Source organism: Hemitrygon akajei, chromosome 2, assembly GCF_048418815.1.
Source record: "Hemitrygon akajei chromosome 2, sHemAka1.3, whole genome shotgun sequence".
Taxonomy (NCBI): domain Eukaryota; kingdom Metazoa; phylum Chordata; class Chondrichthyes; order Myliobatiformes; family Dasyatidae; genus Hemitrygon; species Hemitrygon akajei.
In genome coordinates this window covers 49472106-49495440 of record NC_133125.1, presented here as the reverse complement: position 1 = coordinate 49495440, position 23335 = coordinate 49472106, and the positions used below count along the sequence as shown (strand labels likewise).

The following is a 23335-nucleotide window of genomic DNA, read 5'->3' as shown; positions in this document are numbered from 1 at the left end:
TTACAAATTCGTGCCACGAAATAACAGACTGCATATGACTAAAGGAATTATATCTATGAAACTTGACTTAACTAAAGGGTTAGTAAAGAAAAACAAAAAGAAAAGGGCTCTTTTTAATTAAATAGTTAAATGTGCACAAGTTGGAGCTCAAGGTTTCACCATATTCACCAATCCTCAATCAATCTTGGGCACTAGCTTTCTTGAGTCACAGTCCGGCTCTGGGTCAAATCCTATGACCTGTTCTTTCCAGTGTCTTCTGTCTTCATCTCTTGCCAAACAAAAGCCCCAGGCCCAACCTTAGTGTCCCTCAGCAGAATACCTCCCCCCAGTTCCGCCATTCTAATTGGATGGCACACATTCCGCATCATCCCTTATCTTCAACAATAACCCAGACAGGCTGCCTGCAGAACAGACTGCTCTGACAGAACTGCTAAATGAAATACCTACAGCATAGCAGTAAAAATGCGAACCGGGGCATTACACAGGCATCAGAATAGGGAAGAAATGTGATCTAAGTGATTGCTGGTGCCAAATGGGGTTGTGTGAGTATCTCAGAAACTGCTGATCTCCTGGGATTTCACGCACAAGAGTCCCTAGAGTTTACAGGGAATGATGTGAAAAAAAAATACAGTGTGCAACAGTTCTGTGGATGAAAATGCAATGCCTTGTTAATCAAAGTGATCAGAGGAGACTGATTCAAGCTGACAAGGACTCAACAGTAACTCAAATAACAGTAGTGTACCGGAAGTACATTTCTGAATGCACAACACATTGAAACCTGAAGTGGACGGGCTACAGCATTGGAAGACCATGAACATGCCCTTGGTGGCTCCTTTATTAGGTACCTCCTGTACCTAATAAAGTGGGCACTGAGCGTATGTACTATTACTAAATATCCCATTCTCTATTGATTCCTCAGCACAATAATCTAGAAAATTATTTACTAAGCACTCCATGGATTCATCCTCATACTATTGACTATTAATTTGGTTTGAGTAGCCCAAGTGTAGATAAGGCCCAATGAATTCTTGTATTACCTTGATGAAGTGTGTTGATTTTGACTTATAATCAAGATTGATTGTCAGTGGCTGAATGAACTTTGAGAATCAATTTTGATTATAAATCAAAATCAACACATAGTAAATGTTCAAAATCTATACTAAATTTTCCTAGAAATGGTTAGCAGGTGTAGGAAGAGAATCAGAGTGAGCAATTTAGATGTAGCTCAAAGTTTTTAAAATAGTCAGGTTATAGTTTAACTCTATTTGAATGTGATTGTCTCAGATATGAAATTCTGCTAACTTAATATCATAGAAGCAAAAATTGAAGCTACTTGAAATCTGGGGTGTTTTTTTTGTACATGTGACATTTTTAAAGAAAAGTAACTTAAAACATTTTTGTTTCAATTAGATTTACATTTTTGCTGACTTTATGTTGTTCTTCAAAATTTATTGTAATCTTAAGACTCAGACAATAACATTAAACATAATTTGTTTAAATAAATGTTAAGACTATAGACCTTTAAAAAGTTGTAAATCTTTCAGACTGATTTATTATTTATCTATATGAGTTACTGTTTAGATTTTGTCTTTACTAGTATTTTCTTTTGGCAGGTATAGCATATCTTAGTGGAATGTGCAGTGAGAAAAGGAAGTGTGTTCTTGCTGAGGACAATGGACTGAATCTGGCATTCACAATTGCACATGAGATGGGTCACAAGTAAGTAAGAACCATAAATAATCACATAAAATTAACTGTACTCATTGGTCAGCTGTAGACGGTTACCAGTTTTATAATGTTAAATTGGCTTAAATAAGTATGAAAATCAGATAAGCATTTAATATATAGGTAGCTCATTGCCTCATATTAACTGCCTGTCCAGTGTAGGCAGCTAAATTCACTCTTGTTTTTGAGATTTATATTGCTTCAGCTCTATAGAACACCTACCATTTGGGTTAATGTAAATGTCTCAATAAACTGTTATCTCAGGAAAACATAATCAGGTCAAGATAATCATTTTACTGGTAATCTTTAGCGGCAGCAGGGCATGACAGGAATCAAAGTTTGTCATATTGATTTCTGAAATGCAGATTCTTTTATCTCTGTAGAGCTTCAAAGTGGACTCAGATTTACTCAACTATGTTCAGTTATAATATCTTAAGTAGTAATTCTAATGGCCTGGGTTCCTGAAACTGTTTTAAAATGTATTAAAACGGGCTTAATTTGAAATCTTTCTCAGTGGTTTGTTGTCCGGGGAATTTGTCAGTTGCTCACTCCACTCATGTTAGTAAAGACCCGACACAAAATATCAGAGTGACATTCAGCTAACTCAGTGAGTTGATGCAGCCTGTGCAGAGAACATGCTGTGGCAAGCATTTGGTCCATGATGATAGATGAGTAAGCTTGTTTAACCACAGCCGTGTTTATTGTGATAGATACGAAAGCAGACCGGGCACTGTGACCCGAAGAGGGATCCCTCTCAGTCACATACAGATAGGGGAGGTGATCATCACATACCACAGCTACAGTCAGGGTGACCCACAAGCACCCTTGCGAAATACAGTCTAGCCCAAGCTAAAATGTAGCAATAAATGAACTTGAACATCCCACAAAAGCATTTTAAAACAAAAACAATACGCTATGTGGGCAATTAGGAATGCTGGAGTGGGCTGTAGACCGTGCCCCCTCCCCTGGAGCACTACACTGCCCCCACCTGAGCGGTCAGTCATCCCCAGCAAATCCAGAGTCCACGACAAAGTCCAAAAATCCCAATGCTGGCCCAGGGGAGGCACTGTTTGATGAGGCTAGGGGCAGGGCACCCGGAGTGTCACTTGCTTCCTTCAGCCTCGCTGGGTCAGCGGTGACCAAGAGCGGATATGGTACCAACCGGTCCCGGTGCAACGTGACTGCCTTCTGCCGCTCAGGCAACCCACTATACCACATCAGCGATACAGTCGAGCACCTCTCCCAGACCCTTCTAATGGCTTCCAAGCTTGGGGGAATAGTCCCTTCTCCTGGGTGGGGCAGTAGACCCATTCTGGGAGCCCCACCGGGCTCTGCTGCATTGGCGCTCTAGACTGGCAGCCCAGCCTTTCCTGGAACGTGCAAGTGTCACAGCAGTGCATGAGCAGCTCCACATCATGCCTGTACCCAGACCAATAGAAGCATTCAGGCAGCTTGCCCATCGTATTTGCGACCCCGAAATGGCCAATCTTTACCAGCCCGTGCACTGACCACAGTACCGTGGCACGGAGCTCCAGCTGCAGGAGATGTCTGTCGTTGTCAGAGAATGGCTACCACGGGAGGAGCAACCCGTTGTGCATCTGCAGCATGCCCCATTGAGAGTATAGGCCTTTGGTCTCTGGATCTGGGTTGGACACCTCTACCCACTCTGGCCCCCATCCCGTGCTCAGCCGTTCCCTCACTCGGGACAGCACGGATCGCTCAGCTGCTTGCTGAGTGGAAGGTATACCTCGCCACTGGGTGCCTGTTGAAGCACTGCCACCACCGTTTGTCCCTGGTTTTGCTGTGTTACGTTGGGCCACGGTGGGGTGTGCTACACAGCGGTAGGCCTCTGTGAGACCAAGTGTTACCCCCGGCAGATCCAGTGGGACAGCAGGTCCAGGCCAATGATGCAGGGCTCCCGGATGTCAGATAGCTAGACCTTGTGCTCCATTGTGATTCTCCCCACTGCGATGAGCAGCCACCTCTGCCCACTCATCACCGTTCGGTCGCCAGTGATCGAAGGCAGCTGGGCCGCCGTTGTTGTCTACCCAGGCAAGGATAGCTGGTCAGTGTTGGGTAGGACACCGGATGGATGGTGGTCCCCGTGTACGCCAATACATGGCATCTGATACCCTCAATTACGCGCTCCACGTATAACCTTGTTCTACACTCACCTGGAGAAGCGACAATGCAGGAATCCTGCTGGAGGGCGCAGGAACGCTGCCCAGTGGCTGTGCTGGGCTGTGGCATGGTGCTGGTAGGGGCAGTTCTGAGCCACGTGACCTGCCTCACCACACCGGTAGCAGGGATCGCTCCTTGACACACAGCGGGGCCAGCGCAGCGCTGGTCAGACTTGCCTCACGAGCTCCTCCTCGTCAGGTTCCTCCTCTGCCTCAGTGACACAAGCCTGGGATCGCAGCGTGTGGGGCGTGCTGCTACGCCTTGAGGGGCTAAAATTGATTCTGTCTTCTCTGCCTCTGCCAGCCCCTCGGCCAGCGATGATGGTGATGCATTCCGGCCTTTACAAAGGCATGGAGGACAAGCTCTTCCTGGGCCGCGGGAGGGTAAAGGAGCGCAGTAGCGGAGATCCCCAGGCTTTCTCCCACACGGTACCACCTGCTGCCCAGTTCTTCCCTCAGAGAATCTTCCAATGGCCTCTGCTCAAAGCGTTGCTCCAGCGCCACTACGAAGGCCCTGTAGTCATGCTGATTCACTGGCACTAAGTCGAGGAGGGCCCGCAGGGCATCCCCCTCCAGCACCAGGGCAAGGTATACTGCTCCCTCAGTGGGGCCCAGCCTGTGGTGCCACGTGGCAAGTTTGACTTGCTCCAGTTAAGGCTCTAGCAGGCTGGCACCTTTGTAACTGAGGAGCTTCAGGGTGGACTATATGGCGTGAATTGCTGAGGCCCATCAGTCGTCCTCCTGCTCCAGTGATGTCGGTGGTGCCTGCCATGTTGCCTATCCTCCTGTGGCTGCGGTATCTCGAGTTCCTCGGTCTGGGCCACGAGGAGGTGAGTGATGCACTCCGCCCTGTCCCCCGGGTTGTGGAGCCAGGGTACGGTTGCCCCTGGCAAGGCATAATGCCCAGTTCCCAGGTCCTCCACCCGGATTAGTGTCCCATCTTTGGGAGCCCAGCCTGGGGATGCCAGGGAGGCATTTTGCTCAATCCTTGGGTCATAAGGTGTTCCATCCAAAGTAGCTCTTTAATCTCACTGTCGGTTTCTAATCTCACTTCTAACACCAACGTGGCAAGCATTTGGTCTGTGATGACAGATGAGAAAGCTCGTTTAACTCAAAAGCCATTTTTATTGTGATAAACACAAAAACAGACTAGGTGCTATGACCTGGGGAGGGAACCCCTTCAGTCAGATACAGATGGGGAGGTGATTATTACACACCCTTATTACAGTCAGGCTGACTCACAAATGCACAAGTGAATAACTGTATAACCCAAGCTAAAATGTAACAATAAATTTACTTGAACATCCCACTATAATCCCACAAACACATTTTAAAACAAGAACAATAAGTAGCACTTGCAACTAGGAATGCAGGGCGAGCTGTTGACCACTGCCCCCACCCCCTGGAGCGCTGCAACACAATAATCATAAAGCTGGATATAATACAAATTTCATTTGGTAAATTGTGCTGATGCAGGTCCTTTGAAAGAGCAATCAAATTGATTCCATTCCTTCACTTTAACCCCATAGTCCTACAATTTTTCCCTTCAGCAATTTAAACAGTTTTCTTTCTTAAAAGTTATTATTGCACTTTCTAACACAGTGATTCCATGAGATACGTTCCAGACATAGTACCTTCCATACAAAGCAAAATTTCTGCACGTGTTACAGCTTCATGATCATTCACACCTCTGTCAAATTACCTCTTAACCCTCAGCACTCTTAAAGGGAATAGCCTCCAATTTACAGAATCACTGTTCACTGGTGATATTCTGATAAAATTATTCTGTACTCTCCCTCAACATCATTAATAAAATCTGAATGGCTGGGACTGAAAACAATACCCCATCTGAGACCTAGCCAGTGATTTATAAAGAATAATTTCCTTGTTTTTCTGTGTGTGCCTCCTTAAATAAATTCAAAGACCCATTGTTTTTAACCACCATTTCATTTTGTGCTGCCAATTTAAAGTATTTGTTTGCATAATTACAATTCTCTGTGAATATTTTCCCCTTTAGAATTACGTGATGTAGTTTATATTACCTGCCCTCGATCCTCTACTGAGAATGCATTGCATCATTTTTCTTATAATTAAAGGTCACCTGCCTTACATCTGCAAATTTCACCTCCCAAAGCCCATTGCTTCTTTGTGTCAAGGAATTGGACCCACTGGCACAAAATGCCTGCGGGAAATTATGCATGAATTCTTTGCTTGTACCTGTTCGCATCACATATCATCAGTCCTGGGTGGATTCGCAATTATCATAAAATTGGCCTGAGGAACTTCATCTTGGCAGACCTGATGTTTTCTCAGTAACCTTTGCACAGTTAATGACACAGGTCAGGTGCTTATCTTCATTGAACAGGTCAGGTTCTTCACTGCTGAGAGAAATTGAAGCCTGTGAGTTAAGTCAGTGTTCGTCACTGACCACTCACAAAAAACACGTGTGGATTACACAGGGTTACAGTGAGATCACGGCTAAATACTCTGCACTGTCACATTGCTGTCACTGTACCTAGCATTTGCCAGCTCCTCGTCTCAATGGCTAACAATATGTTAACGAATTCACAGATCAATTGCTTTGTACTTACAATTCCTTGTAAATTTCTAGTAGTGCTCACTGGTCCTCAGTCCGTGGCTTACAGAAACTTACGGCCACTTGTGACATACCAGTTGATCAGGGCGGTCCATTGCATTTAGCAGGGATGACCCAGGAAGATTGAAGAGCAGTGTGTTATCCATTGCCTGTATTTTTCCTCACTTCCATGGCAACATTTTCTAATGCCATGGAGAGTGTTCTGTAAGCACTGGCTTGCTTCCAAGCAATCAGCATGGCATTGATGCAGGATCTGTGAGCTTTGCTGGCAGCTCAAAATGGGAATCACACAGGTCCCATTATTGCTTATGAAGTCATGCACAAAATCCCACAGTGCTATCTTTGATATATTTTGGCCTGACTTTGTGATTTTTTTTTTCAGATCATCTGGGTGCTAGAACTTTCCACATCACATCTATAATGCACCAAAAGATGTTGAACTCCAATTTAAAGGAGTTAGTTTTTTTCCCAGAATTTTGTATGGCATACTATTATTTTAGAATTAAGACTCTATATCCATGCCCAGGTCACTAATCACATCATTAAGCAGTAGTTCCAATACTCTGCTATGGAGACCACCACTGAATACTTGCTTTCAGACAAAAAATCGATTCATTGGTTGGTACGCTCTGCCTTCCCTCTCTGAGGCGGTTTAAGATTTCACCTCTGCTGTTGGCAGAGAAATCCCACCAACTTCAATTGTCTCAGCCTGTAGGGAGTGCACTTGGTAAGTTCTTTTTACATCCAAATGATTACAGTAATTATATTTAAACAATGGATTAAAAAATCTCTGATCATGGTTTTGAGGGTATTAAATAGTCAATGACATGGTCCTTGGGTTTCAATGGCATTCCAGTGGGTCCCTTGCCATTCAAGAATCTGTTGAATAGTTGTCAGCACAATCCAATTTTTAGATCTTGGATTTTCACTCTGTGCATGATGGGATATGTGATATGCAGTGGATAATTATAGAAACACGGAGAAGGCTTCATCACAGAAAGAGGCCATTCAACTTATTGAGTCTATGCCAGTTCTGTGGAGGAGAAGTCCAGCTGTTCCTATTTAACTGCCCTCCTTCCCCCACAGCTTTGCTAACTCTTTTTCTTTCAAGTACTTACCCAATTCCCAGTTGAATGTAACTATTGCATCTGTCTTTACTGCTCCCCCTGGTAGTGCCTTCCAGACAATCGTAACAATTCCTAGCGTTAAAAAAAATTCCCCCTTTCCACTTCTGTTTCTTTTGCCATTTACCTCCAATGGTATATAATCTGGTCCCTTACCCTGTTACCAGTTGTAACAGCATTTTTTTTTACCAAATCTGATAAGATACTGTATGAATTTAGACTTTTTGTTCATCAGTTCTTCTGTTTCAACAAGTTTCACCTTCCCCGTTTTATATGGTAAAGTCTATTGTGCTTAGAGTCATTTTTGTAAATGTTTAATCCAACCTCTTTTTGATCTTCACATCTTTCCTAAAGCATGTTGCCCAGAACTGGCTGTTGTAGCTAAATCACAATTTTATAAAACTGCATTGTTACTTCCCTTGCTCCTGTATTTTATGCCTCTGTTTATAAAAACCAGGATCTTGAATACTTGGTCTATATTTTTTCATCGTGCATATCTCACCACAGATCCTTTTTTAGAATTGTGCCTTCCAGTTTATATTTCTTCTCCTTGTCAATGCACTCAAAGTGTATCACTTTACATTGAATTTCATGTGCGGCATCTCCACCCATTCCTGCAAACTCATAAAAGCCTCAATTATCTTCCTCAGTTTCACTATGCTTCCAAGTTTTGTAACAGCTGGAAAAACTGCTTTCAGTTTTTAACTGTATAAAATGAATTGATAATATTGGACAGAAGCAAATGTGTTGGTAATATTTAAAAGAAGAAAGGATAAACGGATGACATTGATTTCCAGTAATATGTTAGGAAGGGGCTTGTTCAGGATTTTACATTTTGCCAGTTTTTGAAAGGGCCAGTGCACAAATTCTTGCTGAACTGCATAACCTCACATTATATGTCCCTTTTTGCGCTCCCTTCACCCGTGTGTGTATACATATACATTCACATACACACACCTTGCACATACAGTCTACTCACTATGTCTTGACTGCTGATTTTACATAACGCTCAGTTTTCTCTTTCACTGAAATAAAATAAATGGAGGGAAATTTTGACATCAACTCAATACAAGTCCATTTGATGCAGCCAACTTCCCTCAATGTGCATAGCAAGGAAAAACATGAATGAGGAGGCCAAAGGATACAGAGATGGTGCTGTAGTTACTCACTATCCTATACTCAAATGCAAACAGAGCACTGACTGTGAGGGTTGGTTTTAATTGTAATTTGATGATCAACATCATGAATGATACAAATCTCCCAGTTATTTCTTGGTAAATTAAACAGAACGCATTTGGCGTGGTAATATTAGCTATCAAAGCTTGGTGTGCCTTGTCATAGAGTCAAATAACACTACAACTCAGAAACAGGCCCTTTGGCCTCTCTTATTTGTGCCCAACTATTAATCAGCTTAGTGCCATTGACCTGCACCTGCACCATAGGGTTTCCGTGCCGCTCCTGTCCATACGTCTATCCAAATTTCTCTTAACTGTTGAAATCAAATCTGCATCAGCCACTTGCACTGTTCTACCACTTGCCTCCGTGTCCTACCGCTCACCATGTAAGACCTACCCTGGTTGATCTTCCCAAAGTGCAATACCTCACAGTTTTCTGCACTAACTTCCGGCTGCCATTTTTCAGCCCATATTTGCAGCTGGTTCAGATCCTGCTGCAAGCTTTGTTAGTCTTCCTCACTGTTGACTACATCACCAGTCTGATGTAGTTTACCACATGATCTTCCAAATCATCAATATAGATGCCAAACAACAATGGACCCAGCACTGATCCCTGCGGCACACCACTAGTCACAGGCCTCCAATCAGAGAGGCAACCATCACTCTCTGGCTTCTCCCATGAAGCCAGTGTCTAATCCAATGTACATTCTCATCTTGAATGCTAAGCGACTGAACCTTCTTGACCAACCTCCCATGCAGGACCTTGTTAAAGGCCTAGCTAAAGTCCATGTAGACAATATCCACTGTCTTGCCTTCATCAGCTTTCCTGGTAATTTCATCAAAAACTCTATAAGATTGATTAGACATGACCTACCAAGCACAAAGCCATGTTGTCTATGCCTAATTAGCCCCTGTCTATCCAAATACTTATGGAGAGGGATAGAAACAGACAAGTTAGGAAAGCATTTAATTGGAGTAAGGGGAAATATGAGGCTATCAGGAAGGAACTTGGAAGCATAAATTGACAACAGATGTTTTCAGGGAAATGTACAGAAGAAATGTGGCAAATGTTCAGGGGATATTTGTGTGGAGTTCTGCATAGGTACGTTCCAATGAAAGAGGGAAAGGATGGTAGGGTACAGGAACCAGGGTGTACAAAGGCTGTTGTAAATCTAGTCAAGAAGAAAAGAAGAGCTTATGAAAGGTTCAAAAAACTAGGTAATGATAGAAATCTAGAAGATTATAAGGCTAGCAGGAAGGAGCTTATGAATGAAATTAGGAGAGTCAGAAGGGGCTATGAGAAGGCCTTGGCAGATAGGATTAAGGAAAACCCCAAGACATTCTACAAGTATGTGAAGAGCTAGAGAATAAGGCATGAGAGAATAGGACCAATCAAGTGTGACAGTGGAAAAGTGTGTATGGAACCGGAGGAGATAGTGGAGGTACTTAATGAATACTTTGCTTCAGTATTCACTATGGAAAAGGATCTTGGTGATTGTAGTGATGACTTACAGTGGACTGAAAGGCTTGAGTATGTAGATATTAAGAAAGAGGACGTGCTGGAGCTTTTGGAAAGCATCAAGTTAGATAAGTCACCGGGACAGGATGAGATGTATCCCAGGCTACTGTGGGAGGTGAGGGAGGAGATTGCTGAGCTTCTGGCAATGATCTTTGTATCATCAATGAGGACGGAAGAGGTTCTAGAGGATTGGGGGGATGCAGATGTTGTTCCTTTATTCAAGAAAGGGAGTAGAGATAGCCCAGGAAATTACAGACCAGTGAGTCTTACCTCAGTGATGGAGGTAAGTTGATGGAGAAGATCCTGAGAGGCAGGATTTATGAACATTTGGAGAGGCATAATATAATTAGGAATAGGCAGCATGGCTTTGTCAAAGGCAGGCTGTGCCTTACGAGCCTGATTGAATTTTTTGAGGATGTGACTAAACACATTGATGAATGTAGAGTAGTAGATGTAGTGTATATGGATTTCAGCAAGGCATTTGATAAAGGTACTCCATGCAAGGCTTATTGAGAAAGTAAAGAGGCATGGGATTCAAGGAGACATTGCTTTGTGGATCCAGAATTGACTTGCCCATAGAAGGCAAAGAGTGGTTGTAGATGGGTCATTTTCTGCATGAAGGTCGGTGACCAGTGGGGTGGCTCAGGGATCTGTTCTGGGACCCTTACTCTTCATGATTTTTATAAATGACCTAGATGAGGAAGTGGAGGGATGGGTTAGTAAATTTGCTGATGAGACAAAGGTTGGGGGTGCTATGGATAGTGTGGAGGGCTGTCAGAGATTACAGTGGGACATTGATAGGATGCAAAACTGGGCTGAGAAGTGCCAGATGGAGTTCAACCCAGATAAGTGTGAAGTGGTTCATTTTGGTAGATCAAATATGATGGCAGAATTTAGTATTAATGGTAAGACTCTTGGCACTGTGGAGCATCAGAGGGATCTTGGAGTTCGAGTCCATAGGACACTCAAAGCAGCTGTGTAGGTTGACTCTGTGGTTAAGAAGGCATACAGTGCATTGGCCTTCATCAATTGTGGGATTGAGTTTAGGAGCCGAGAGGTAATGTTACAGCTTTATAGGACCCTGGTCAGACCCCACTTGGAGTACTGTGCTCATTTCTGGTCGCCTCACTACAGGAAGGATGTGGAAACCATAGAAAGGGTGCGGAGGAGATTTACAAGAATGTTGCCTAGTTTGGGAAGCATGCCTTATGAGAATAGATTGAATGAACTCGGTCTTCTTGGAGCACCGGAGGATGAGAGGTGACCTGATAGAGGTGTATAAGATGATGAGAGGCATTGATCATATGGATAGTCAAAGGCTTTTTTCCAGGGCTGAAATGGTTGCCACAAGAGGACACAAGTTTAAGGTGTTGGGGAGTAGGTACAGAGTAGATATCAGGAATAAGTTTTTTACTCAGAGAGTGGTGAGTGCATGGAATGGGCTGCTGGTGATGGTGGTGGAAGCAAATACGATAGGGTCTTTTAAGAGAAATTTGGATAGGTACACAGAGCTTCGAAAAATAGAGGGCTTTGGGTAACCCTATGTAATTTCTAAGGTAAGGACATGTTCGGCACAGTTTTGTGGGCCGAAGGGCCTGTATTGTGCTGTAGGTTTTCTCTGTTTCTATATCTGGTCCCTTAGAATACTTTCCAATAACTTTCACCCAACTGATGTGAGGCTTACCAGCCGATAATTTCCTGGCCCTTTCTTAGAGCCTTTCTTAAATAATGTTAGCTTCTTCTAATCCTCCAGCACCTCACTGTGGCTAAGGATGTTTTAAAAATCTCTGCTAGGGCACTTCAATTTCTACATTAGCTCCCACTGGGTCCAGGGGAACACCTTGTCATGCCCTGGGGATTTATCTACTGTAATTTGATTCAAGATAGCAAACACCTCCTCTTCTGTAATCTGTACAGGATCCCTGACCTCACAGCTGCTTTGGCTCACTTCTATAGGCTCTGGGTTCCCTCTCCTGAGTAAATACAGATGCAAAAAATCCATTTAAAATCTTCCTATCTCTTTCAGCTCCATGCAGAGATTACCACTCTGTTCTTCCAGAGGACAATTCTGTCCCTTGCTATCTTTCTGCTCTTAATATATCTGTAGAAGCCCTTAAGCTTCTCCTTCACTTTGTGTACTAGAGCAATCTCATGCCTTCTTTTAGTTCTCCTGATATCCATCTTAAATGTTCTCTTGCATTTCTTGTACGCCATAGGTACTTCCTTTGTTCCTACCTAGCTATAAATGCTGTACACCTTGTTTCTTTTCTTATCCAGGGCCTCAATATCACTTGATCACCAATGTTTTCTAAACCTGCTATCTTGTCTTTTATTCTGACAGGAACATACAAACTCAGTACTCTCACAATTTCACTTTTGAAGGACTCCCACTTACCAGGTACATCTTTGCCAGAAAACACCCTATCACAATCCACACTTGGCAGATCCTTTCTGATTCCATCAGGAGCAGGATATCTGATGAGCAGACCTATCCCTTTCCATAATTACCTTGAAACTAATGGCATTATGATCACTGGATGCAAAGTTGTTCCCCTACACAGGCTTCTGTCACCTGTCCTGTCTCATTCCCTCATATGAGATTTAGCATCACACGTTCTCTAGTTGGGACTTCATATCCTAAATAAGGAAAATTTCCTGAACAGGTCTGACAAACTCCTTCCTATCCTGCTCTTTTACGGTATTGGAGTCCCAGTCAATATGTCGAAAGTTATACAGTAATCACGTACTATCATAACCGTATGGTCCTTACAACAGTATGTGATCTCTCCACAAATTTGCTCCCCTAAACCCTGCAGACTGTTGTAATCCCATTAATGTGGTCATACCTTTCTTAATTCTCAGTGCTACCTATAACGCCTGACTAAATGAGCTCTCCAGTCTATCCTGACTGAGTACTGCTGTGACATTTTCCTTGACTAGTAATGTCACTTCTGCTCTATCATGTCCAAAACAATGGAACCCCAGAAAACTGAGCTGCCAGTCCTGCCCCTCCTGCAACCAAGACTTAGAAATGGCTACATTGTCATAATTCCAGGTACTGATCCATGCCCTAAGCTCATCCATCTTTCCTACAATACTGCTTGGATTGAAATGCACACAGTACAGAACATTCGTCCCACCATTGATTCCTACATTGTATGTAGGCTTAACATCTTTCTCTACACCCACTGCACTATTTGTTCTGGCACTCCGGCTCCTATTCCTACCCCCACCCTCATCTGTGCAGCATTAGCAAACCTTCTCTCTAGGATATTAGCCCCACTCCAGTTTAGATACAATCCTGAATCACTTTTGATTACTCAGTTTCCACTGTATTTTGCAGTTTCCATAACATAACTACTGAAGGATCTAATTTTAGTGAAGAAATCAAATTTCAGAGACAAACGTTTTAAGTGACTGTACCAATGTGCCCCACTGTGGGTACATGTAGATGATTAGACCAATCCTGAAGAAGAGTCTCAGCCTGAAACGTCAACTGTTTGTTCATTTCTTTCGAAGCTGCCTAACCTGCTGAGTTCCTCAAGCATTTTGTGTGTGTCGCTGTAGATGATTGATATGGTTTAAACTAATTGTCTTAATTGGATTAGATGGGGAAATGGAGGTAGTGATTATACAATGATGAAACCAATAGTTCATAAAATGGCACTTTTTATTAGCAAAGGAACAGGAGAGCATTTTCAGAGCATTGTTCTTTTGTCTGCCCCATCATATGTTCTTGTTTGGGACTTCTGTAAAGGAAATGTAGATAGAGCCTCTTCATGCATAGCAATAGTGTGCTACCACCAACTGAACACCTATAAAGTGAGATGTGTTAATTTTCTATGTAGCTGCTGTGCCATTAAGAGAACAGAGCAACTCTTCATAATTTCTCCTCCTCTGACTGCATCAAGATCCATTTTCTGAGCTTGTCAGAATCAGGTTTATTTTCATTACTGATTTCATTGTGTAATACTAATTATGATATAATTATATCTTCATTAATTTATTATTTAAGAAAGTTGTGGCCAAACAAATGAAGGAAAATTGAATCTTGAAAACTAATGAGTTGGCAGAATTAAAAAATCTCTTGAAACACATCTTGGAAGCCTGCAAAAATTTAAAAACTCCTTGTGCTCGTAGGTTTGTCTGAGGTTGTTTCTTGCAGCTTATCTTTGGACTACTGGGGATTCGTATTCGGTATAGTGACAGGACTTAACAGTTGGATCTTCCATCCCTGTCTACCTGTAAATCAGAAGATCCTTCCGACTCAGAATGCAACACAGAGTTAATGAGGTGGTTGCTATTTTGAGAATTCTGTCTGACATGAAGCTCTAGTATGGAGACAATCTCCGGGGAAATGTGTGTATTCCATCTGAGCGTGGAAAGGCGACAGGCTTTTTACCCAGTTGTTCTGAACTAGTTTTAATGTCATAAATGTAGATACAGGTTTTCCAACGACACTGTTCTTGATGTCAATTGCAGTCAACACCCTTATTGTTTATTTATATAAATTATGTGCTGCTTTTTCAACATGGTCTGAACTTTATGGGGATAATGTTTCAGACTTTTGAATATGTTTTGAAGGCATTCATGCAAAACTTAGAACAAATCTGTATTTATAGAAAAATCAATACAGAATCAGTTTGTTTAGTTTTTCAAACTAATTGGCTGTAACAAAATATCTAAATTGTTTTTATGAAAATGTATCGTCCAAGTGCATTGTGTAATTAACAGTCCTATGAACATTGAAAACAACTTAGCTGTTCAGTTAAATCTGTCTGGATGACTTAATGAACAGACAGGCGAACTGGATGACATCTTGTCTATTTGCTGGCTTGTCAAAGAAACTAGAAAGGGATTTGTCATGTCTTGGCAACATTCGTGTACATAACTACAATGTTCAGCTGTGACAACGTTTCTGGATTCTGCACTGCAGGTTATTGTTGAGGTCAGCTGAACCTAGGGAGAAAAAAGAAAGCTGTCATGGAAAAATGATATTACCGATGCTGTTGAATTCAGAATGGTTTAATTGGATTGAGTGCCTAATTTTCATCCTAAGCAAAGTTCAGTAAGATAATATAAGCCCATGCTGTGTTATGTCTGATTAAAAAACAAAGGACACTGCATTCTCTGGAGCTGACCCCATGATCTCTGGCAAGATAAAGTGCCTAGTGGAATCAGCCAACTAGGAATTTTACAGCAATGCGTAATTTAAGATTAAAGTGTTTCTGTTTTTGGAACCTGAGTAGGAGTTAAAAGATAAATTCCAGACATTAAAATTCAACCCCCTTTTCTACATCATTTTAAATAGTGCCACGTAGTTAATTTGCTTGAACCTTGAAACAAATAGCAACTGAGGCAATTGTTTATCCCCAATTCTAAAATTGAACCTCCAGCTATTCAGTGCAAATTCGGGAATAAATATTAGAAAATAAAGAGAAGTGGCCAGCAAATATCCAGTATTGCATAGAATTAACACACTAAATTCCAGCATGCAAATCCGTTTTTCATGGTAATTTCTCTTATGATCTATAATGGTAACTATTTAATGATCTACAGAATTCGTGAAGGATGAAAGAAATTTTTTTTTAACCTTGTTCAATATAAAATTTCTGTCAGTAAACTTTATGCTAGTGCTGGACAAAGGTATTAGGTAGCAGTTTGGTTTGTGTACAACACTAATAGAACTGAAAGTGCTACATATGTAAATATTTGTATTCCATTCATTGTGAATGTACAGATAAATGCACATTGCAGAGCTTTTCTACTGGTTCAGTAGTGTGACAGAATGAAATATTTAACAGCATGAATGATAAAATTAGTTTTTTTGACTTCACCTACATGTTGTCTGTAGCAAATACTCCTCATTTCTGCCTGAGCACCCGCAAGATCTGTTCTGCATAATACGCACAAAATGCTGAAGGAACTCAACATGTCAGGCAGCATCTATAGAAATAATGAAGGGGTCTGCTCAAAATGTCGGCAGCTTATTTCTTTCCACAGATGCTGCCTGACCTACTGAGTTCCGCCAGTACTTTGTGTGTGTTTCTCTGGATTTCCAGCATCTGCAGAATCTCTTCTGTTCATGAACTGCACAATGGCATACAACGGTGTTCCACTCTTATCCAATGAGACATTTCAACTAGGTGGGAAAGAAGGGTGCTTTTTTTTAATATATCTTTCCTGAAATAGAACTTCCTTTTTTTCTGGCACTCTATTCAATGGTCTTGACAAAAGTGGGTCAAATGTGAGTACTTTGCTGACAAATAACCCTGAAAATTAAATGTCTAATCTGCTTAAAATTGTTATTCATGTTTCCATTTGCTGGGTAATCTCTCAGAACATAAAACATTAAGATCAATCATCAGAATGAATGGCTTTGCTTGAGCTCAGCATTTTTGGTTTGAGACTTGATTCAAGTATTTTATTCAAATTACAAAAACATAGAATCAGAACAAAATGAATGTGACTGAAAGATGTGGTTTCAGCACCTTCAAATACAGTTCTATTTGTTCTTCTCTGATATCCAGAGAAGAAAGCTAATGTATTCCCTGGTAAACAAATTCCATTCCCCCCCCCCACTTTCCTCTGTTCCCCACTCTGACCTTTCACCTCTTCTCACCTGCCTATTATTTCCCCCTAGGTCCCCTCCTCCTTCCCATTCTCCAATTGTCCATTCTCCTCTCAAATCAAATTCTTTCTTCTCCATCCCTTGACTATTCCCACCCACCTGGCTTCACCTGTCACCTTCCAGCAAGCCTCTTTCACTTCCCCCTCCTTTTTATTCTAGCATCTTTCCCCCTTCCTTCTCAGTCCTGATGAAGCCTTTCGGCCTGAAAGGTCAATTGTTTATTTTTCCCCATATATGCTGCTGAGTTCCTCCAGCCTTTTGTTTGTGTTGAGTTGGCTTTCCAGCATCTGCAGACTTTCTCGTGTTTATAATGCCTTCTACTTGCTTGATGATAGCTTATTCCATGTTCCAAAGTACATTTATTATCGAAGTATGTATACTGTGTACAATCCTGAAATTCGTCCTCCCGCAGGCAGCCATGAAGCAAAGTAACACCATGAAACCCTTTTAAAGAAAACATCAAACACACAACATGCAAAAAAAGAACAAATTGTGCAAACAGCAAAAAGCAAGCAAGTAACACAGAGGATATTAAACATCAAACCGCAAAGTCCCCAAAAAACGGTCCAGGAGTGACTGCCACCGAGCCAGTTCAGTTTACTGCTACGTCAGTGACTGCAGGCCGCTGCCGCAGGGCCTGTACTGCGCCAAAAAGCCTTGATCAAAATGCGCAGCTAGCAAAAGAGAACAACCAGAAACAAGTGGAACATGAAACACAGAGTCCTCCAAAAATGAGTCGACAACCGTGGAGGGCATTAAGCGCTGAGGACATTAAACGTCAAAGTGCAACGTCCCCTGAAAAAGAGTCCCACAGCCACGAGCAACACTGAGATCAAACCTGCACCCTCTTCCATCAGCAGAGAGGAAGAGGCCCGTCCAACGCAGGCAGATGGCGCTGACCACTTGCTCGTCTCCTGCTCTCATCCTTGTCGATTTCAATCTTGCTCGATGCTTTAATCGATGAGGAGTAACAGAGTGAACCATGCGTTTGTGTTCCGCCATCAAGAAACGATGGCTGCGTACATCTTATGGAAATGTTTGTTTGATGATGAACTTCAATAAAAAATAAATTACGAAAAAAAACCGATGGCTGCACACTCCGCTCCCAACCTCGCCCAATTCTCCAGGGAAGGCAAAAACACCAGATTGCTCAGTTGGCCCAAAAACGCATCATCAAAATAAAAGTTACAGACTGCAATTGATTGCAGTTCAGGAGAAGTAACATATTGAAAGGAAAAAAGTTGTTTTATTGGCTGTCTGTAAGATGTTACCGTTGGTCACTGGTGCTGTTTTGAATGCAAATTCTCAGGTGATTTTTATATAACTAACAGTATTTCTAATTGAATAATGTATAGTTTAGCCATTCTGTACTCATATTACTCTGTAACTGACTACTAAAAGGTTGGCCTTTGGCAATGGTTCATGTTTTTGTGATCCCAGTTCTCTTTCCCACGTAGCCCCAGCCACTTGGCTGAGACTGGCTTTGCAATATTTCAGAAAAAGCAAATGTAATTGTCTAACCATTTAATTGTAATTAGTGCCACAAGGTTAAGTCAAGATGTTCTAATCAAATTAATAATAATTTTACCACCCCCCCCCCCCACACACACACACACACTTTTTAGGAAAAGAGTTTATAAGACTGAGATACGATTCTGCAAGGTAGAAGCTGGAAAGGTTTTTATTTCTCCTGACTGACAGTAGGTCTGTAGTTTCATGTTAAAGGGTCAGCCATTTAGAAGTAAGATGAGGATCCATTTCTATACACTAAGTCTTGTGAATCTTTGGAATTCTCTATAGCAGAGGCCTGTAAAATATCAGCTTTTGAGTATGTACAAGGCTGAAGTTGACAGGTACTAAGGGAATTGAGATACATAGCTCAACCCAACCTGAATTTGATCTTAGTGATAAATGGAACAGTGTCAGCAAGCTTTATGGTGTCTGCCCGCTTCAGTTTGTAAAAACAGCATTGTTTGACATATCTAGGCAGCTCAAGCTGATTCACTTATGTCCTTGTGAAGGAAATCAGATGGTCAGCCTGTGTGTGAGGCCATGTTCAGAGCAATGTGATAGGCTCTTAACTGCTCTGTCTACCCCTCAGATACATACCAGCTCCTAAGTCTTTATCGTCGCCTCCTGATGCCTTATCATCACTTCCAGGGTTCAAGTCAAGAATGCAATGGAATGCCCTCTGCTTGCCTCGACAAATGCAGAATTGACAAAAATCATGAAGCTCAACACCTCCTAAGCAGAGTTGACTACCAGCCCATCAACTAATTTAACTGTTCGTGAACACTGACACCACTACACTGAGGGGGGAGTGTTTAACTTCTAAAGATGCAGTATTGCAATTTCTTCAACAGCATATCCAACATCCATAACCTCTACCACTTAGGAAATGGATCCAGTTCCAAATCAACATATTTGGGAAATACAGTACATTGCCATTCCTTTAACGTCAATGGGAGGAATCTCTCAATCCAGCAGCTCTAGCTATTTAGCTGTACTGGATAGACTCCAGTGAAACAACAAGGTAATTCACCAGTGAGGGCACTGAGCAATGAGCAGTAATCTAGGCTAGACTGTGATGCCTACATTCAGTGTATGAATGAAAAAGATACAGCAGCATTATTCTAGACTTTATTTCTGTGATTATGCGAAGGGTCTCCATCAGTCAGGGTTAACCATGGATGTTGCATCCTTGCTGTCTACAATGTTGGTGCCACGCCATCAGTCAATACACAAGCCAAGGCTGTACAATATAGAGAGCAAGTTGCTACCTATGCAGTGGCTCTCCCTCTTCACGCAGCTGACGATTCCAAAGGAATGCCGGAAACCAATGCAGTTTGGCACCAGCAGTGTCACAGGAGTTGCCAATCAGTGTTGAACTCAATGTTGGAATGCCTGAGGAATTCCAGCTTCGGATTTTTGCTTGGGATTTCCCTGTGAGTGGGTATGGCCGCAAGGCTGCGGAGGATTGAGATCAGAATTTCCTTTTCCTAGATGAGCTGCCGACCATGGCTGATGAACCCCATCCGCCTGGGTTGACTGGTTTTACGGTGCCAGTAGCCCGCTTTTGCCCCTTCTCCTGCCAGTAGAAATGGTTCTGCCAGGCTTAGTAGCATAGCCACATGTGAAGGACAGGAGCAACATACATAAAATGCTGGAGTTTCGGCCTGAAACGTTGACTGTACTTTTTTCCATAGATGCCACCTGGCCTGCTGAGTTCCTCCAGCATTTTATGTGTGTTGCTCAGATTTCCAGCGTCTGCAGATTTTCTCTTGTTTGTGAAGAACAGGAGCTGGACATGGTTGTCAGAGGCTATTTGAGACACATGCCATTAGCAACCTTTAATAGGTCATGGGAGATTATCCCCACTACCCTCACCTCTCTGCCTATGGCAGCCTTAAAGATTTTATAATCCTTTAATTTGTATATTTGCCTTTCTCAATTGATTTCTACCTGTCTTTGAAATGGGATTTTGAAAGGATATGCTTTGTTGCAAATTACTGAGGCTCTTATTGTACATGGTCAGCTTGCACTCAGAAGTTTATCAGTGCCACCCCTGAATTTGCTAGAAATGCCCATGGACGGCTCATACCCCAACTTGTGACTTCCCTGTTCAGAAATGCATAGTTTTGGCCGGACCTCAGTGGGGTGGGAAATTTTGTAAAGATATGACTGTTTAGTCGTTGCTGGCAGCAATTTATGTACTGAAATTAAGTTGTAAATATTCTGAAGGCTACTGGCTTTTTGATCTGCCAAGTAGTAGCTATAAGTATTTTAATGAGTCAAGATATAAAAACAGTCCTTACATAACACCTTTTTTTTTCTTTGGTGAATTTTAGAGACCAGATGTGACTGAGAAATAAAATCTTTATCTAGGAATTTAAGTTCAAAGTCAGTAGTACATATATAGTCATAGAACAGTACAGCACAGAAACAGGTCCTTTGGCCGTCTAGTCCATGCCAAACCTTTTTACCTGCCTAGACCTAGCAACCTGAATCTGGACCATAATCCTCCCATCAATGTACTTATCCAAATTTCTCTTAAATGTTGAAATGAAACCTATATCTACCATTTCCTTGTTCCACACTCTCACCACCGTCTGAATGAAGCTCCCCCTCATGGTTCCCTTAAACATTTTACCTTTCACCCTTAACCCAAGACCTTTAGTTCTAGTCATACCCAACCTCAGTAGAAAAAGCCTTTTTGCATTTATCCAAATTAGGATTTTGTGAATAAAACATGTGAGAGTCGTCTTCTGTGCTTAACGAAAGCCACAGCTTTTAACTTTCATTATGAACAAACCAAAAGCTGTCACCTTACACCTTAATTACATCAAACAGTATCTCTTAATGGGAACACAAGAACCCAATAATAGTGTTTTTAATGAATTATGTAGAACAGCTTCTTTTATGAACAATATGTGTCTTCTATGTTTCCCCATAATTCTGTATACCTCAATGAAATCAGTTCTCATTCTTCTGCATTCTAGGAAATAAAGTCCTAACCTATTCAACTTTTTCCTATAACTTGGGTCCTCAAGTCCTGGCAACATCCTCGTAAATTTTCTGTGCACTCTTTCAATCTTATTCTTAGCTTTCCTGCAGGTTAGTGACCAAAACATACACATCATACTCCAAATTAGGCCTCACCAATGTCTTTAACAGTTCTAACAGAACATCCCAACTCCTGTACTCAATACATTGATTATGTCAAAAGCTTTCTTTAAAACACTATCTACCTGTGATGATGCTTTCAAGGAATTATGGATCTCTATTCTACCGTACTTCTTAGTGCCTAACTGTTCACCATGCAAATCGTACCCTGGTGTATCCTCCCAGGTTGCAACATCTCACACTTGTTTGCATTAAATTTAATTTGCCATTTTTCAGCCCATATTTCCAGCTGTTCTAGATCCTGCTGAAAGCTTTAATAGCCTTCCTCTCTGTCCAACAATGCCCCCAGTCTTGATGACATCCAGTTTACTACATTATCATACAGATGGTTGATATAGATGACAAACAACAATGGAACCAACACCGGTCCCTACGGCATGCCACTAGTCACAGTTCTCCAGTCAGAGAGACAACCATCTACTATCACTGTCCGGCTTTTCCCGTGAAGCCATTGTCTAATCCAATTAACTACCTCATCCTGAATGCCAAGAGACCGAACCTTCTTGAGCAAAGTCCCATGTGGGACCCTGTCAAAATGCCTTGCTTAAGTCCATGTAGACAACTTCCACTGCCTTGCCTTCATCAACTTTCCTGGTAACTTCCTCAAAAAACTCTATAAGATTGGTTAGACATGATCTACCAGGCACAGAGCCACTTATCAGCCCTTGTCTATCCAAATATTAAATATTCAGTCCCATAGAAACCTTCCAATAAATTATCTTGTACTGATGTTAGACTCATCGGCCTATGTTATCCTGAGTTATTCTTGGAGCCTTTCTTAAGCAATGGAACAATATTAGCTATCCTCCAATCATCAGACACCTCACCTGTTCCTAAGGACATTTTGGATATATCTGCCTGAGCCCTTGAAATTTCTGCACTATCCTTTCACAAGGTCCAAGAGAACACCTTGTTAGGCCCTGGTGATTTAAGACAGCAAACACCTCCTCTTCTGTAACTTGTATATGTCCCAGGACCTTATTGCTATTTTGCTTTTTTTGCTATTTTACTGTGCCCATCCTCTGAGTAAGTATGGAAAAATTCCATTTAAAATCTCCCTCATCTCTTTTGGCTCCACACATACGGCAAATGTTCTCGAAAGTGTTGCTTCCTCAGAAATATTTTGTGGTTGTGATAGAATGCTTGAATTTGAATACAATAATAATCTCAGTCTGCTTCTATCATGTAGGAATTTGGGGAAACAAGAAATTGACATTTATTGAATATAACATGTTTAGTTGAATAATGGTGCTGATGCTTTGCAATAGTTTAGCTAAGCTAAAAATGTTTCTGTAATGTATGGACCTAATTCTTTTAGAGCAATGACTCCCCTTAGCAGTGCGTATGGACTGATAACTTACTTATGTGCATTGATCTGTTGTCCACACATGCACATTGATCTCTCTCTCTCTTCCTGAAAAGCAAACATACCAGTTAAAGCTACCTCCCGCGTGCATGCTTTTATTTTAGTTGATATGTATATGGACAGACACAACGGTTTAGTTGACCATTTTCATTTGTCTTCAGTGCCTCAGGTTTCTTGCTTATGTGTCCAATAATAATCAGCCAGCATTGATGGATTCCAGTTGCTTTGATACCATTTCTCCATGACGGCAATATTCTGTTGAAAGCTTTCACCATGCTCATCACTGACATTGCCAAGATTTGCAGGGAAGAAGTCTAGAATTCAGGGAAGAATCTA

The 23335-nt window shown here is 41.8% G+C and overlaps 1 protein-coding gene across 1 annotated transcript in view; it reads left to right on the top strand.

The window, feature by feature from the left end:
* Positions 1–23335, top strand: part of LOC140741711 (A disintegrin and metalloproteinase with thrombospondin motifs 19-like) — a 370470-nt gene that overhangs the window by 120417 nt on the left and 226718 nt on the right. Inside the window, exon 8 of the mRNA XM_073072007.1 lies at positions 1614–1719. Coding sequence (XP_072928108.1) covers positions 1614–1719 — 106 coding nt within the window. The remainder of the gene's footprint in view (positions 1–1613; positions 1720–23335) is intronic.